At 42.5% G+C, this 15,279-nt stretch overlaps 1 protein-coding gene across 4 annotated transcripts in view; it reads left to right on the top strand.

The window, feature by feature from the left end:
- Nucleotides 1-14,656, top strand: part of CUL2 (cullin 2) — a 107,347-nt gene extending 92,691 nt beyond the window's left edge. For all 4 annotated transcript variants that reach the window (XM_074984985.1, XM_074984987.1, XM_074984988.1 and 1 more), the window contains 3 exons: nt 1,007-1,108; nt 4,704-4,820; nt 11,067-14,656. In XM_074984985.1, coding sequence (XP_074841086.1) covers nt 1,007-1,108; nt 4,704-4,820; nt 11,067-11,198 — 351 coding nt within the window. In that variant the 3' untranslated portion in view covers nt 11,199-14,656. The remainder of the gene's footprint in view (nt 1-1,006; nt 1,109-4,703; nt 4,821-11,066) is intronic.
- The last annotated feature ends 623 nt before the right edge of the window (nt 14,657-15,279 follow it).

The raw sequence follows: 15,279 nt of genomic DNA, 5'->3' as shown, positions 1-15,279 counted from the left end.
GTGGCTGGACTCGATGGCCTCTTGAGGTCCCTTCCAGTCCTAGTATTCTATGATTCTGTGTGACTGCTTGTGTTTTTTTTGGATACGGACTAATGTGGCTACCTTTCTGTATATTTGGGTTGTAGTCTAAACCTAGTTAAGTAATTAAACGTGACATAAGTTAAGTTTTTTGATGTTCTGTATTGCTTGTAACTGCTGATCCTACACCTTTAAGTTCTGTACCCCTAGATTTATTACGTGTTCTGTTTATTCTCTCTGGGGCACCTGGCATTGACCACTGTGAGATGATAGCATACTGAACTAGATGGACATTTGGCCTGAACCAGTATGCTCATTCTTAGATTATGTTCATGGCTATCAGGCATGAAGAGGGTAGAAAGACGCACATTATTTTTAGAAGGATTTAGGGTTAGAATGATGGGAGAGCCCATAGTTGGATCAACGTGTACACTAACACAATAAAATTGTTGTAGGTGTTTCCTTAATTTCTTCGTTATATAAGCAAACCATGAAATCTGTTGAATGATTATAGGAAATACAGTGACTTCTCTAAAACACTTCTGCAGGTACATGGAAATCCTGGTCTTTTATTCTTGGCCTTCAGCTTACTGTATTGTCTGCTGCCTCCCCAGCTCCTCCCCAACAAAAAAAAAAATCTCCAAATAGTATTTTAGGAATACTAAATAGTTCAAGTAAAAGAAGAATACATTGTTTGAACTGATTAGCACATTTTATATATGGCAGAGTTCTTTCTGTTTATTTTGGTTTTAAGTAAACTGCCTTTCCAGCCTAAATAGGCTGTAGGTTGAGAAAAGTTAAATAACTCCAGATCTTCAGAATTACAAACCTTTAAGAACTTATAACAGACTTCTGAACATGTGTGTTTGAACCATATTTAGAGTGGGTTAATTTTTCTCTAGGAAAATATTAGCCATCTTGGAAAAATTATGTATGCTGCTTAGGATTTTTGGAAACAATTATGAATGTTAACATTTTTTTATTTCAGGAAGATATAGAAGCAGAGTCTACTTTTTCATTAAATATGAACTTCAGCAGTAAACGAACAAAATTTAAAATTACTACATCAATGCAGAAAGACACACCACAGGCAAGTATATGTCAACATCTTAAAAAACCTAAAGTTTACTAAGAGTTTTATTAAAAACTAAGTTCATCTGAACTAGAGAAGTCAAGCAACTAAAAATACTGGCGATTTAATGGGTCTGTTAAACAGTAATGGAATACTATTTATTAAAATATTTTGGACGTTTTGTATATTTTCAAATATATTTATTTCAGTTACAACACAGAATGTAAAGTGTACAATGCTCACTTTAAATTTACAAGTACTTGTACTGTAAAAATATAAGAAGTAGTCTTTTTTAAATTCACCAAATACCAGTACTTCACTACAGTCTCTTGATCATGAAAGTTAAACTTACAAATATAGAATTGTGTACAAAAATAATTGTTTCATTTTTGAATGCAATGCAAAACTATAGAATCTTTAAGTACACTCAGTCCTACTTCTTGTTCAGTCAGTCACCTTGGGTATGTCTACACTTACCAGAAGATCGACTTCTTCAGGGTCGATCTTTTGGGGCTCAGTTTAGCATGCGTAGTGGGGACACACGAAATCAAACCATCAGGGCTCTTCAGTCAGCGTTGGACTCCTCATTGTCAACCTCCCTCTGCATGGATGGCCAGAAAAATCTAAATAGGATATGTCAATTCCAGCTACACAATTGCTATAGCAGGAATTGCACACCTTAGATTGGCTTTTCTATCTAGTGTAGACCTGCCCTCTGTCAAGCAAATTTGGTTACAATTTGCTGAAAATAATGCTGCCTGCTTCTTTTTTACAGCGTCACCTGAAAGTGACAGCAGGTGTTTGCATGGCACTTTTGTATCCAACATTGCAAGGTATTTACATGCCACATACACTAAACATTCATCTGCCCCTTCATGCATCAGCCACCATACCAGAGGACTTGCCTTAATGCAGATGATGCTAGTTTAAATGTGTGATTGAACTCTTTTGCGGGGAGGAAAATCTGTGTCTCCTGTGCTGTTTTACCCACATTCTGCTGTATAGTTCAGGTTATCGCAGTCTTGGATGATGCCCAACACATGTTCAGTTTTTTTAGAATGCTTTCACAGCAGATTTGACAAAACACAAACAAGGTATAAATGTGAGATTCGAAGGGGTTGCCTATACTAGGGAAATGTAGGTTTCAGATATGCATTTCTAGCTGTGGCATTTGTTTAGCTAGAATTGACATAGGAATTGACTTACTTCCCTGGTGAAGACCAAGCCTCTATAATCTTGCATGGATACCCCTTACTCCACACTCTAGTGTGGAGTACAGGGGTTGGTGGCCGAGCCCAGAGAGGTTGATTTTTTGCCGCATCATCACCAAACGCACAAAGTTGAACTTCGGATGATCGACCGCCGGTGTGTCAATCTTCCGGTAAGTGTAGACAAGCCCCAAAATACTATAGACAGCGCTTGACCCCAAGTTTTCCTAGCCACTGATGAATTAACAATAAAGAAACTCCAGCCAGTTCACCTCGATTCCCCATCTTGTACCCCAGAAATGTCTTGTTCTGGCCAGAAGTCTAATGAGTGCAAGTTCCTTACTGAGTTCACTTGCGCAAAAGGAAAATGGACGTGTATCAGCCTTCGTAACCTGAGCAGATTTCTCCAGTACTTCACGCAAAATACACCATTTTATATTTTACCTGGAACAGATTTTTTTAACTACAGAAAGATATGTGTATGTGAGAGAGAGAGAGAGAAGTAACAGGTATATAGATCAGAGTTAATAACCTAGCCTGCAAATATATTTGTTTCTTAAATTCTACAAACTAAACAGGATTTGAATCAAGCAACGTGTCACTCTGACAGATGGTACAGGCAGGTTACAGATGCTAAATACAGAGGCTGGGATTGTCCACTCCCAGTTCAGTCTGTCCTCCAGATTCTTTCGAGGTGTAGAGCTGTGAAGTGTATGAGGCCAAGTTATGTCGTCAATTCCCCACCTCCCAGTTGTTTTTTTTTTAATAGTTTTCCTCTGTCTCCTTAGAAAGATCTTTTCCCCTGACATGGGGACCAGACAATACCCTTTGGACAACCTGTCTCCATTGCTTACAGGGACCTCTAAGACCTTTTTTCATTGGTGGGGGGGGGGGGCTTATGGCAATTTTTTACATGTTCTGGGGAGTTGATCACAAAATAGCCCCAAACCACCACCACTAACCCCCAGGCTTAAACCCATCTCAGCTCCAAACCGCCCCCCAAAACCCAGGATTAATTTATCCAGGAGCTCCAAGTGCTGCCAAGCCGTCTGTTCTTCACCCCACCTGCACTGCTCCCCCCAGACCCCCATGAACATCATAGCAGGGGGAGCTCCCAGTGCCCTGCCACACTAAAATAATAGTACTCAATTTAATCAGTTTAATGGGTCGATCTCTCCTGTTGGCCATCAAACCAATTAAATTGAGTTCTACTCGAGTGTTTCTCAACTTTTTTTATAAAATACCCCTTTTACAAAAAAAAAAAAAAAATTTAAGTAGCAACCCCCAGTACCCACAGTTTTCAGACACACACAACCCCAAAGCAACCCCAGTCCCCCTGCTTTAAACCAACCCCCCCCTTTTCCAGAGACAGCCCCCCCACCATTACAATCCAATGCCAGCAACTCACTGGAGCTGCCACTGCGACCACCACCATCATCATTGCTGCCTTGTACTTCTTCTCCAAGCACTGGGGAGGGACGCATGCACAGAGTGGTACACAGTGCTCCCATGGCTCTGAGCATTTTATTGAGCCTCCAGTGCATGTACCACCAGCCGCTTCTCTCTGCCCCGGAGTACTGTACAGGAGCTGTAGGAGGAGTGAGACGGCAGAGGAGGGAGCCACAAGTGGTTCCTTAGAGTCATGTGAAGCTCCGAGCTGCCCATCTGCCTTTTAAAAATGGTGCCATTGCTGGCTACATGGGCTACAGGCCACCAGGCCGTGTGTTAGACACCGCTGCTCTAAGACCTCACCACTGTACATAGTTTTGGGGATTCTTTCTTCAAGGGTGTTGATGACCCAGCAACCATTCACTGTCTGGCTGTTCCACTGTCGTCTGACAGGTTGGTTGTGAGTGTTTCCATCTCACAACGTATTTCAGTAACACACACACATAGCAAAACTTCTTAACTTCGCATACAGTGATAACATATACAACATAAAAGATTATTAATGTTCAACTGAGCAAGATTTAAAATTATGCCTCAGAAGGCATAATTTTTTTTTTAACAATGTATCAAAATTGTAAGAGAGTGGAGGAATATGTGGCATCTGGGGTGTCTGAGGCATAGAGTGTCACAAGCAATCGTTGTAAATTACAACTTGGTTGAGGCTCCCCAAAATGTGCACAGACTGGTGTTTCACATTACCTTCATTGAGACCAAGCCACTGCAAAAAGTGAGCTTTGTGCTATTTTAGAACTCCCAAACCCCACTCCAACTTGCATTATGTGCTGTAGTTACAGAAAACAATCCTGCCTGGAAGTTCTCAAATAGAGATTTAACAAGCTTTCATTGTTAAGCATTTAACTTTTTTCATGTAACAAAGTTAAAAGCATTGCAGATGCTCTGTGAATGTTTGTTGATCTTAGTATGTTTGCAGTATCTCCATTTTCTCCATATTTCAGGAGATGGAGCAGACCAGAAGCGCTGTAGATGAAGACAGGAAAATGTACCTTCAAGCTGCTATCGTCCGTATCATGAAAGCACGTAAAGTTCTGCGACATAATGCTCTTATTCAGGAGGTAAGAGGAAATGCTGTCCATTATCATGATCTAAGTGAAAACCCATATGATGATTCCCTCTAATTTTTTCCATCCATGTGTAGAATAGACTTTATGTGCACCAACCATGTGTGGATGAGTATCTCCAAGAAAAATGTGTGGTGCTGGTTGCAGTCGCTCTGCCAACCAGCTGAGCAGACATGAATCTCTGCTGGGTGGCCACCCAAGTGTTTACAGAGAACACCGATGGTTTGAGTGTTGTGTTCGATCACAAAACTGAGGCCGTGTGCAACTATTTTAATGAGACTGCCAAGAACTTTTCTAGAATGGCTTTAATTTAGAAAGTAAGAATTCTACTTAAGTAGGCATGTTTAGATATAGTCACCTGGCCCTGCCATTGTACCTGTCACAGGCATTAAAAATGTATAGTTTTCACTTTGATTCCTGACAAGTCCAGAGCTCTTCTGATAAGACTGTATTTTGTTTTGCTCCGTGGCTCAGGTTTTAAAAATAGTTAATTTAAACATATGTCTGAATTTGAATGGGAAGCAAGTGTCTAAATTCCCTAGACTGCTTTGAAAATGCCAGCCCATTGATGCTGTCCCTCCCCATCCCACAAGCCCAGAATGAGCATCTGTCCAGACTTGTACAGCCAGAATTTTGGGATCTGGAATATTCAGCTTGAGATCTGAACATGCACATTGTGAAGTCTGTTCTTTAGGTATCTTAGTTCCATCTTCCGTCACTTAAAATCATTGTATGATAAGTCATCTACACTTCACTGTACAGCAGGGGTCAGCAATCTTTCTAAGGCAGAGTACCAAAATTTGACTTTTTGACCTCCTATGTGCAGTCTCAGTGCTAGTGATATTTTTTAAAGTCACTAATAGTCCTACTTACAGCAGCTTCATGAATAAATAAATTAACATGCAGAACTTTAACATTTAGGTGGTGATTAGTAGCATTAGCTGGGCTTTGTTAATCCACAAGCTTTGAGCAAGCTCCTGGCTGCATGGGGGAGGAGGGGCAGGACTGAGCTCCCAATGAAAATTGGCTTGTATGTCACTCTTGGCATGCATGGCAGGGGTTGCTGACCCCTGTTCTTTAAAATTATTCAGTCAGAACCATGTAATAAGTAAATAATCCATTCCACCTCAGAATCTTTGTTCCCTCTTTACTCTCATCTTTCTCAAAACACAAGTGAGCCTTACAGCATGCCTAGGTGGTGACTAGTTTTTTGCTATTTTGTATCAAGAGAAGGAATGAACTATGAAGTCAAAGGTGTCTTACCAAAAGAAAAATAGTTAGCCACTCCTAACTGTACATAACTGAAGAGCACTCCTGCTCAGATGCTTCTGCAGATCTGCACTTGAAGTACAGAAAAAAGAAGGCAACAGTCTGTCGAAACCAGTCCTGGCATATTTTAGAGCACTATAAGCAAATCCAGTGCTTCATTTTTCACTCAGAAATTGAGTATCTACCCATTATAATCACACAGCATTATGTATTTTGATGACTCTCCTTTTACCAAGTAGGCAGCCATATCTTCTGAACAGAGTGAGTTTCTCAAAAATGCCTTACTGGCTTAGGACCATTAGCACTTAAGTGTCTAAATCCCATTTGAAATTAGTACTTGTCACTTTTGAAATTGGGACTGAGGGTCCAAGGTCACTTGTGCTTCTGAAACATTTTTCCAAGATGCAGAACAAATATAGGGTTAGCACGGTCTAACAATTGCACTGCAGGTTCAGCCTCTCTCGTCCAGTATCCTGGGGACCTGTCCAGTGCTGGACGAGGGAATTTGCTGAACCACGTGAGGTCAGTATTGTCTAGGAGCATTACCAACACTTCCACTGCTTACTGGGCTCTTAGAAGAGACTTAGGGGTAAATTAGAGCTAAATAACAGCACAGAACGCTGAGAGCCGGGACTGATGGCTGTAACCAAACTTTCTGGGACCATAAGAAAATTGACCACACCCATGGCAAGTGGGCATCCTGGAAACAAAAGAACATGCCAAATTGCGGGTGTTGTTGGACAAGAGTGTGCTGGATTAGACGTGTTCAGCCTGGACTTGAATACAGCCTTCTCTTTAGACTAACTTGTTTATGCAAAGAACAAGTTGTTCTGTATGATACATATTCTAAGACTTGAGCTTCTTAACTTTCCAAGTTGAAATGCATTTTCTCAGTTCTTCCACCTTTTTAGTCTAAATGCGCCCATTCCTCGTTTAATGAGTACTTGCTAAAACAAGGAACATATATACCTACCTTTATTCACTATATGAGTGAACTTCACCTGCTTATATCAGCGGGGTCCCTGGCTGAGGGTGAGGAGACCCACAGCTGGAGCCTTCTCCCTGCCTTCCCTCAGACATGCGGCTGTCTGACAGCCCTTCGGCTGGGGGAAGAAAGGGAGAAGGCTCTTAGCCTGGTTCCCTCCCCTGCTGTGGCAGGAACATGACACTGACCAGCCATGAGCTGATCAGTTTCCCAGCCGCAAGCCATGGGGAGACTGGAACCAGCCTGCCCCTGGTTCTGAGCTCCTGCCGCTCTGGGAGCCAGGAAACTGACCAGCCGTGGGGTTCCTGGCTCCACTCCCCTTGGAGGAAAATTCGAGTTGTGCAGGGGTTGCAGGAACAACCCTGGGTAATTCCAAGGTTTACTGTATTAGACCCTCGTCCCACCCACCCTGCAGACCTCACCCTCCCGCCAGGTTTTACCTGCCCCCCCCATGGTCCCAAACTGCCTCCAGCCTTAAACCCTCCCAGCAGCCCCAAGCCTCCTCCCACCTTAGACCCACCCCCCCAGCAGCCTCAAACCACCCCCCAGCAGCCCCAAGCTGCCCTCAGCTTTACACCCCCCAGCAGCTCCAAACTGCCCCCAGCAGTAGACTTTCCCTGCCGCCCCAAACTTCCCCTAGTTTTAGCCTGTCTTCCCCTGCATCCTTCAACAGCCCTAGGCTTAGACACTCCTCCTCCTCCTCCTCCTCCTCCTCCTCCTCCCGCAGCCTCTTCACCAGGGCTGCTAGGCTGGGTGGCTCCCCCAGCCCTCCTGTTCCCAGCAATTAATTGTTGAGGTTTCAGCAGCTAGGCATAAGGTAATTGCTATCTCCAGTGATAGAGATAGCTGCCATGTCCAGCAGTTACTACTATTGATAGATATCTGCCGGAGGCAGCGGTATTAAGAAACTGCAAATGGCTTCTTTAACACAAATCTAATGGGACCCATATTTGTGTCCCAACCCATCGATTGGAAATCCCTGCTCTACATACGTACACTACATTCTATTTCTGATGCCAAAGTATTCAAATACATCAGAAAAGTACCTAAACGCAAATGTTTTATGTCAAGTTACAAACCCTGGGAACAAATAGGAGACTTCCACATGTATTTTAATGGGAATTTAGTGTTGCGCTTATGAGTTTTCACCTATGAGCAGAAATTTGGGACCCAATTGCGCTCGTGTAGCGAGGGATGAGTGTATCACCTTCAACTCCCTTAAGTTTTTCTCGCAACTATTTTGTTCTTTGTCTGAAACATTTGCCCTTCTTGTAGGTAGTATTGGCACTTCATATGTGATCATGTGTATTCCACCAGGCATCAGATTCTCTGGCTAGCAGTTCAAACAGAGCAGTGGCTCAGTACTCACACTTTAGCTATTCCAGTGCTTCAGAGTTTTCCAGTACACTCATCCCGCACTATATGAGCACAATTGGTTCCCAAGTTTCTGCTTGTAGGCGAAAACTCATAAGAAGGCACTAAAGTCTCATTAAAATACATGTAAAAGCCTCTGATTCATTCCAAATGCTCGTAACTCAGCGAAGGAGTGGCAGTATGTGGCACTGCTTTTGAAAGGTAAGTGAACCTTAGATTGTGGGAGGGCTTGGAGGGGATAAAGGCTGAGTGCAGTTAGGGGCCATGAGCGGGAGGGAGGGTTAAAACCTGCTGGTGGTTTGGGTCCATGGGTCGGGCAAGAGTGTCAGGGGTGCTGCGGGTTGGGCCTACAGGGAGGGCGGCGGGGCGGGGGGTTCAGCTGAGGTGGGTTGGGGCCACGCAGCTGGTGGGATGGTAAGGTTGCAGTGGCTTGGGGCCGCAGAGTCAGCAGGGGGTTCAGGCTGCTGCGGGTTGGGTCTGTGCATCTGGCAGGGTTTTAGGCAATGGCAGTTTGGGTCCATGGGGCAGGTGGGGTGTTAAGGTTGTGGCAGGTTGGGTCCACGGGGAGGATGGGGGTTTCAGGCTGAGGTGGGTTGGGGCTGTGGAGTTGGTGCGAGGTAGCAGCAGGTTGGGTCTGGCAGGGGGTTCAGGCTGTGGCAGGTTGGGTCTGGAGGGCTGGTTCAGGCGATTGAGGGTTGGGTCTGCAGGACCAGTGGGGGTTCAGGCTGCAGCAGGGTGCGTCTTTGTGGCTGGTGGGGGGTTCAGGCTCCTGCGGGTTGGATCTGCGGGGCTGGTGGCGTTTCAGGCTGCAGTGGGTTGGGTCTGCGTAGAGGGTGGGGGTGTACAGGCTGAGGTGGGTTGGGTCTGCAAGGCTGGTAGGGGGTTCAGACTGCGGCAGGTTGCGTCTGCAGGGAGGGGGACAAAATTCGTATTAGCAGGGGGAGTTTGCTCATCTAGTAAGCAAAAGTAGGTATATGTGTTGCTCATTTTAGCGAGTGCTCGTAAGTAAAGTATTCGTTTAATGTGGGATGAGTGTAGTAACAAGCGCAAATTTCCCCAGAATCCCCACCCGTCCCATTAGGGAATCAGAATTACTAGAGCTCTGAACCCTGAAGGTGATGACCAGCTGAACTCCTTCCTGATTCTCCCTACTTTCCCACCATTGTGCACCAAGTTGATCAGAGCTAGTAGGAGTCCAAGAGGAGCTCCATCTGTTTGATCTTTGTAGGCCCCACAGAAGGGTTGCATTCCACCACAGTTATCAGTATATACACCCTTGCGGTTCCACAGGAGGGGACTTGTACAGTCCAAACTTGAAGGGGTTTCTTCATCCCACTCTATTCCAGCCATGACTGTTCCAGAGAAACCTCTGCATTAAGGCCCTCATGTCTCTCAAGATTCTGAATAATCAGATCAGTGAAAAAGACAAAACTTAGGCTGGAAATCTGGTTCCCACCATCACTACAGTCTTTCCAATAAACTTCCTAAGTACAGTGGACCTGACAGAAGCTTCCTGGCATATTCCAGTCCAGACTGGATATGTGAAATGTCTTTTGTATACCTACAGAAATCATCAGTACCTATACTAAACTGTGCCTTTCAATCTGTTATCCACAGTGCTTATGAAGGTGTTGCTAGTAGCAAGTTCGAGTAGTTTGGGGTTTCATTTTGTTTTTGTTATTAGAGCATAATCCAGGATGTCTTGCAGAAAGATTAGGAGTACCCTCCCCATGAAGTTGGCATACAGATGTGTGATGATTTAGTCCCTATCTCTAATAAAGCGTTCTTCATCAATAGATCTTGAAGTGCTTTGAAAAGAGTAACCATTTATCCCCATTTTACTGATGAAAAGAATTTTTAAATCCCTTCTTAAAGGATTATACATGTAAGAATTGAGCTAGAACCCAGAGGTCCCTGAACCAAAAGTAACTCCACTATGATGGCCATAGAGATTTCTAAGTGCAGGGAAGGTACTGTAAGCTCCACACACTGATATCCATGGTGTTGCACAACACGATTGTCACCCATCCATCTTTATCTGCAGTTCCTGGGCATGCTGTTTTCAGGCTTAGCAGTTACTCCCCATACAAGACTGCATGTTGGCAGACTTTCAGGGATTCCTGTTAACCTGGAATCATTCCTTTAAAAAAATACCATAAAGAAGAGTAAAAACACCATCAGTAAGTGATCCGGTCCCGTAAAAATATTCAAGTGGATGTGCTCTTTGGAAATGTTAAGACAGTCTGCCGATGGCCATCATTCCATGAACAACTGGTTGAAAACCACTGATCTAAGAATTAGTAATGAATAAGTTTGTTTATGCAATATGAATTTAAAATGAATATTTCCATTTATTTGTTCTGCAACAGAAGTTAACAAAGGGGGTGCAGCTGCAAGTTAGAATTTTCCAGTGATGATAAAAGCAGACTTAACCAATATAAGACATACAGTCAAGAAAGAAACAGTTTGTGTCTCTCTTTTGACCTTAGTACGTGTTGTAGTATAGTATGTAATAATCATCTTTGTGGTCTGTTTTTCTTTAGAGAAAATTTATATTGCATTTGCTTTGAATTTATGACTGAGTGATACATTAAATGACTTTTTTTCAACAGGTAATTAGTCAATCAAGAGCTAGATTTAACCCAAGTATCAGCATGATTAAGAAGTGTATTGAAGTCCTGATAGATAAACAGTACATCGAGCGAAGCCAGGCCTCAGCAGATGAATACAGTTATGTAGCATGATGCTGCTATCCAGCAGGTGTGGATGTAAGGAGATCATTGCTGTCACTGTTTGGTGTGTTCCTGTGGGAAGAAGCAGGCCTGTGCCTCCATAACTGGTCACTTGGCAGCCCCTGTTTTTCTGCTGTTTACAACATCACCAGTGCCACGTCATGAGCGTCAATGAAAATGCCTATAGATATTTCAAGCTCATGTCATTATGACATTTCTTAAAACTTTACTAAACAAATGAGTGGAGTATTGCTGGAATGTGGAAATTTGGTTGGGTACCATGCTTTTTTTTCCCCCTCCTTCATGTTTGCAGTTGATGTTTTTTAATGTATCTTAAAAGAAAAAGTTAAACTAAATATTGTAATATGACAGATATCCTAATAATTGTATATCTACATTAAAATGTAAAAAAGATGAACATGATACTGCTGCTTGTCAAATAAAAAAAGAAATGTAATGTGTCTCCAGATTAATGCTTGTAAAGTAGCGATGAAATCATGCCGGTTAGTATACTGTGGTCTTAAAAGCTATGAAAATAGTATGTTATGTTAGTTTTTGAAAAAACAAGAAGTCCTGTGGCACCTTATAGACTAACAGATATTTTAGAGCATAAGCTTTTGTGGGCAAAACCTGCTTCATCAGATGTCTTTGTCCACAAAAGCTTATGTTCCAACATACCTATTGGTTTATAAGGTGCCACAGCACTTCTCGTTGTTTTTGCGGATACAGATTAACGTGGCCACCCCTCTGATGTTTGGATTTTGAATTCCCTCACATTTAGCTCTTTGATAGGGACTTTGTTTATAAGGAGCTGAATAGTAAATATGGCATGTAAAAGATGTTTATGCTAAAGTACAAGTTTTGATCATGTGGGATCAGGCTAATTTTGATATATTTTGTCAATATCTGAAGGCCATATGTGTGTGTAATATATACATCTGTCTCAATATACAGCAGAAGAATTAGCGTGTAATTATGCAAATAAAGTATCTCATCTCTCCCCCATTATTGATTAAAAAAACATTTCCTCCCAGGCAACAGACTGATGCCCTTTGTCACATGGGTGCTGGAGGTGTGAAGGGAGGACGGCGAGGACTGCACAGGTCCCTGGCCCTCGCCCCTCCACCACCTCTGGGACTTGGCTCATTGGGGAGGAGCTGCCACAGCTAGAACATAGCAGGGAGGGAAGGCACCACTCAAAGCCAAGCTCTGGCTGCTGCTACTGAGAGGGGAGTAGCTTCCCACTGCTGGACCTGGATGCAGGGGGAGTCAGTAGCAGCAGCTGGAGCTCAGTTCCGAGCTACACCTGTCATCCCCATGCAGGCCTGATGGTCGTTGCTTCCAGCACCTCCCTTTGCCCATGGCTGGAGGCGGCCCTGCTCTGCTCCACCTCTCTCACCACCACAGCAACCTCTCCCAAGCCTTCCTGGGCTGCACCAGACCGGGGGCTGGCTGAGCAGCTCCCCAGCCCCTTGGGAAGAGAGGGAGGGTAGTGAGCATAGTGAGCAGGGGGCACATTCACTTAGTAATTCATAGTTAGGTAATGATCACAAATCTCTAACTAATAAATGTACCTATCACACTCCTGATAAGGAAAAGAATTGACCAGTAATTCAGAATTGGCTTATTTTGCTTTATATGTTACATAAGTGGATCCAAACCCTACATACAGAAGGCACCTCCTGCTGCTATCACTCTTCCGTTCCTGAAGAGGATTTCTGTCCTTTCCCCCAGGCTCTGAGTCCTAAGGCACCTTTTATTCGCTGCTTCCTCTCCTTGGCTAGCTCCTAACTGTAGCACTGGCCTTCCTCTATTCACTCAGGCTGTTGTTCCGCTTCCGTTTCCTAGATGACAGCACACTTGGAAATTGACCTAGTTAGGTACATTAGATTGGCTTATGTGTTAAATATGGGAATCCTTTCAGAATATACTAATTTTTTATATGGGTCTTGCTGAGTAAGTAACAGTAATGGGAACTACACACTTCTGCATGTATATGGTGCAGGTTTCTAGTATCCTTGTTAGGGTGATGCATATTCACAATAGGGCTCACCTCCTGGCATAATGTCCAGTACCAGTCTGAGTGATAGAACACAGTAGGACCCCACTCTGCAGAGTGGGAGCTCAATTACTGCACTTTAAAACACATGCATTCTGTACTTAGTGGAGCACATTTTCACTGAGCCACCTGGAAAAGTTGTTTTTCTCCTTCCCCACCCCCAATTTGGTTCAAATTTGAATCTGACAGCTTTCTTTATGAAGATAAGTTCTTTCGCATCTTAAATGGGAAAACCTATGACAAGAGCAAAGTGCTAATAATACAATAATCAAATCTTTTCTTTGGATAGTTGATTGTACTATAGCTTCTTCAGGCACGTCTCATTTCATCTTTGTGTTCTCTATATACTAGACAACTCCTTAGTGTCCAATTTTCCAGTCCCATGTCTATATTCACACAATTTTTAGTAGAAATGTATTTACACATTGATCTTGCTAGTAGAATGCTAATGTTTGATCTGATCAGAGACGAATTTTTACAAACCACATTTTACAGAATCATGCTATAGACGAATCAGTGTTTTCTGATAGTGCTGCAGAACAAATATCTGTGGTTTCAGTATTACTTTATCTCTGGATCTTGAAATATCTAAAAATGTCAGCACTAATACTTAGGGGCTTTTCCCAGAGAATTTACTTAGCTGAGACATGTCTAGTTATTTTAAGTATCGGAGAGGTAGCTGTGTTAGTCCGTAGCTTCGCGACTAACAAGAAGTCTTTTGGCACCTTATAGACTAACAGATATTTTTGAAGCATAAGCATTCGTGGGCAAAGACCCACTTCATAGACTCAGGCATCTGATGAAGCGGGTCTTTGCCCACGAAAGCTTATGCTCCAAAATATGTTAGTTATTTTAAGAAATCATACATTTTAGTATAATTGACATTCCCCTGCAATATCTTTTATAACTACACACACACTGAGTCAGTGCCCTTCTCCTGAAATGTAGCTGTAGCTGTGCATTACTTTGAATTTTTACTTCATAATTTATTTCCATCCACACCCTCCCCACAGGGAAAACGTAGGGGAAAAATTCAACCTTCTCAAGTTGGCTTAATCTATTGAAGTCATTCTTGGCACAGGGTGATATAGCTTACAGCATTGTGCTACAGCCTGGCATTAAAACAACCTGGCAAGAATCATCTAAAACACCAAAAACTGCTAATAGGCAATAAAAAAAACAGTATGAACTACAAAGAGAGGAAGGAAAAGGCCAATTTAAAAAAAGAAAATGCTAGTCTTGTTTTGTATTCTGTTCCATTTTCATCTGCAACCTCAGATACTTGATTTGTAACCAGACTTGCGAATCCAGAAACGTTATTTTTTTTTTCCAGCAAAACTTTTTCCCCCGATATTACTGTTGCTGTTAATTGGCATTAATGATCATATCTACATTGAGAAAATTGATTTAACCCCAAATACAATTTTATTTTTAAAAATTAAGTTGTATCCTGCATCTTTCTTTCCCACATCAAACTTTGTATTATTTGTAATGTTGAACTTTGTCTTGGGACTCTTTAAGTGCTGTATCTATGCAATGCCATATAATAGGAAGCTTTCAAAATAGATTTGAGAATGTATCTCTTACTCTGTTCATAGTTTTCCAGAAATTGTACCAGTATTCTGAAGAATGTTTCTATTAACTGAGACAAAACTATTTTAGGAGAAAATATTTTGTATAAAGTGGTATCTTTCAATGATACTTCTAGGTCAGTAGGTGATAGAAATATATAGAGGAGTGGGGGAGAGTCCATGCTCATTTTCACAAGTGTGTTGAGTACCTCACTTCAACTGGTAATTAATTGATTTGAAGTACTAAAGTGTGGCCAAGTTTGGATCCTGCTGTAAGTACTGAAGACTGTCCAACACCTAGATGTCTTGCTTTAAACTGGGGTATACAGAAGAAGTTACATATAAGATTTCCAACCTCATGGATATGTATGTTGCTTTTTGAGGAAACAAAGACAAGCTTCTTGCCCTGTGAATCAAATCAAGAATAGAATAAAAGGATGACAGACCACTGGTGTTAAGAGGT

Source organism: Carettochelys insculpta, chromosome 2 (assembly GCF_033958435.1).
Source record: "Carettochelys insculpta isolate YL-2023 chromosome 2, ASM3395843v1, whole genome shotgun sequence".
Taxonomy (NCBI): Eukaryota; Metazoa; Chordata; order Testudines; family Carettochelyidae; genus Carettochelys; species Carettochelys insculpta.
The sequence above is the reverse complement of the archived record's forward strand: the minus strand, read 5'-3'. Positions and strand labels throughout refer to the sequence as shown.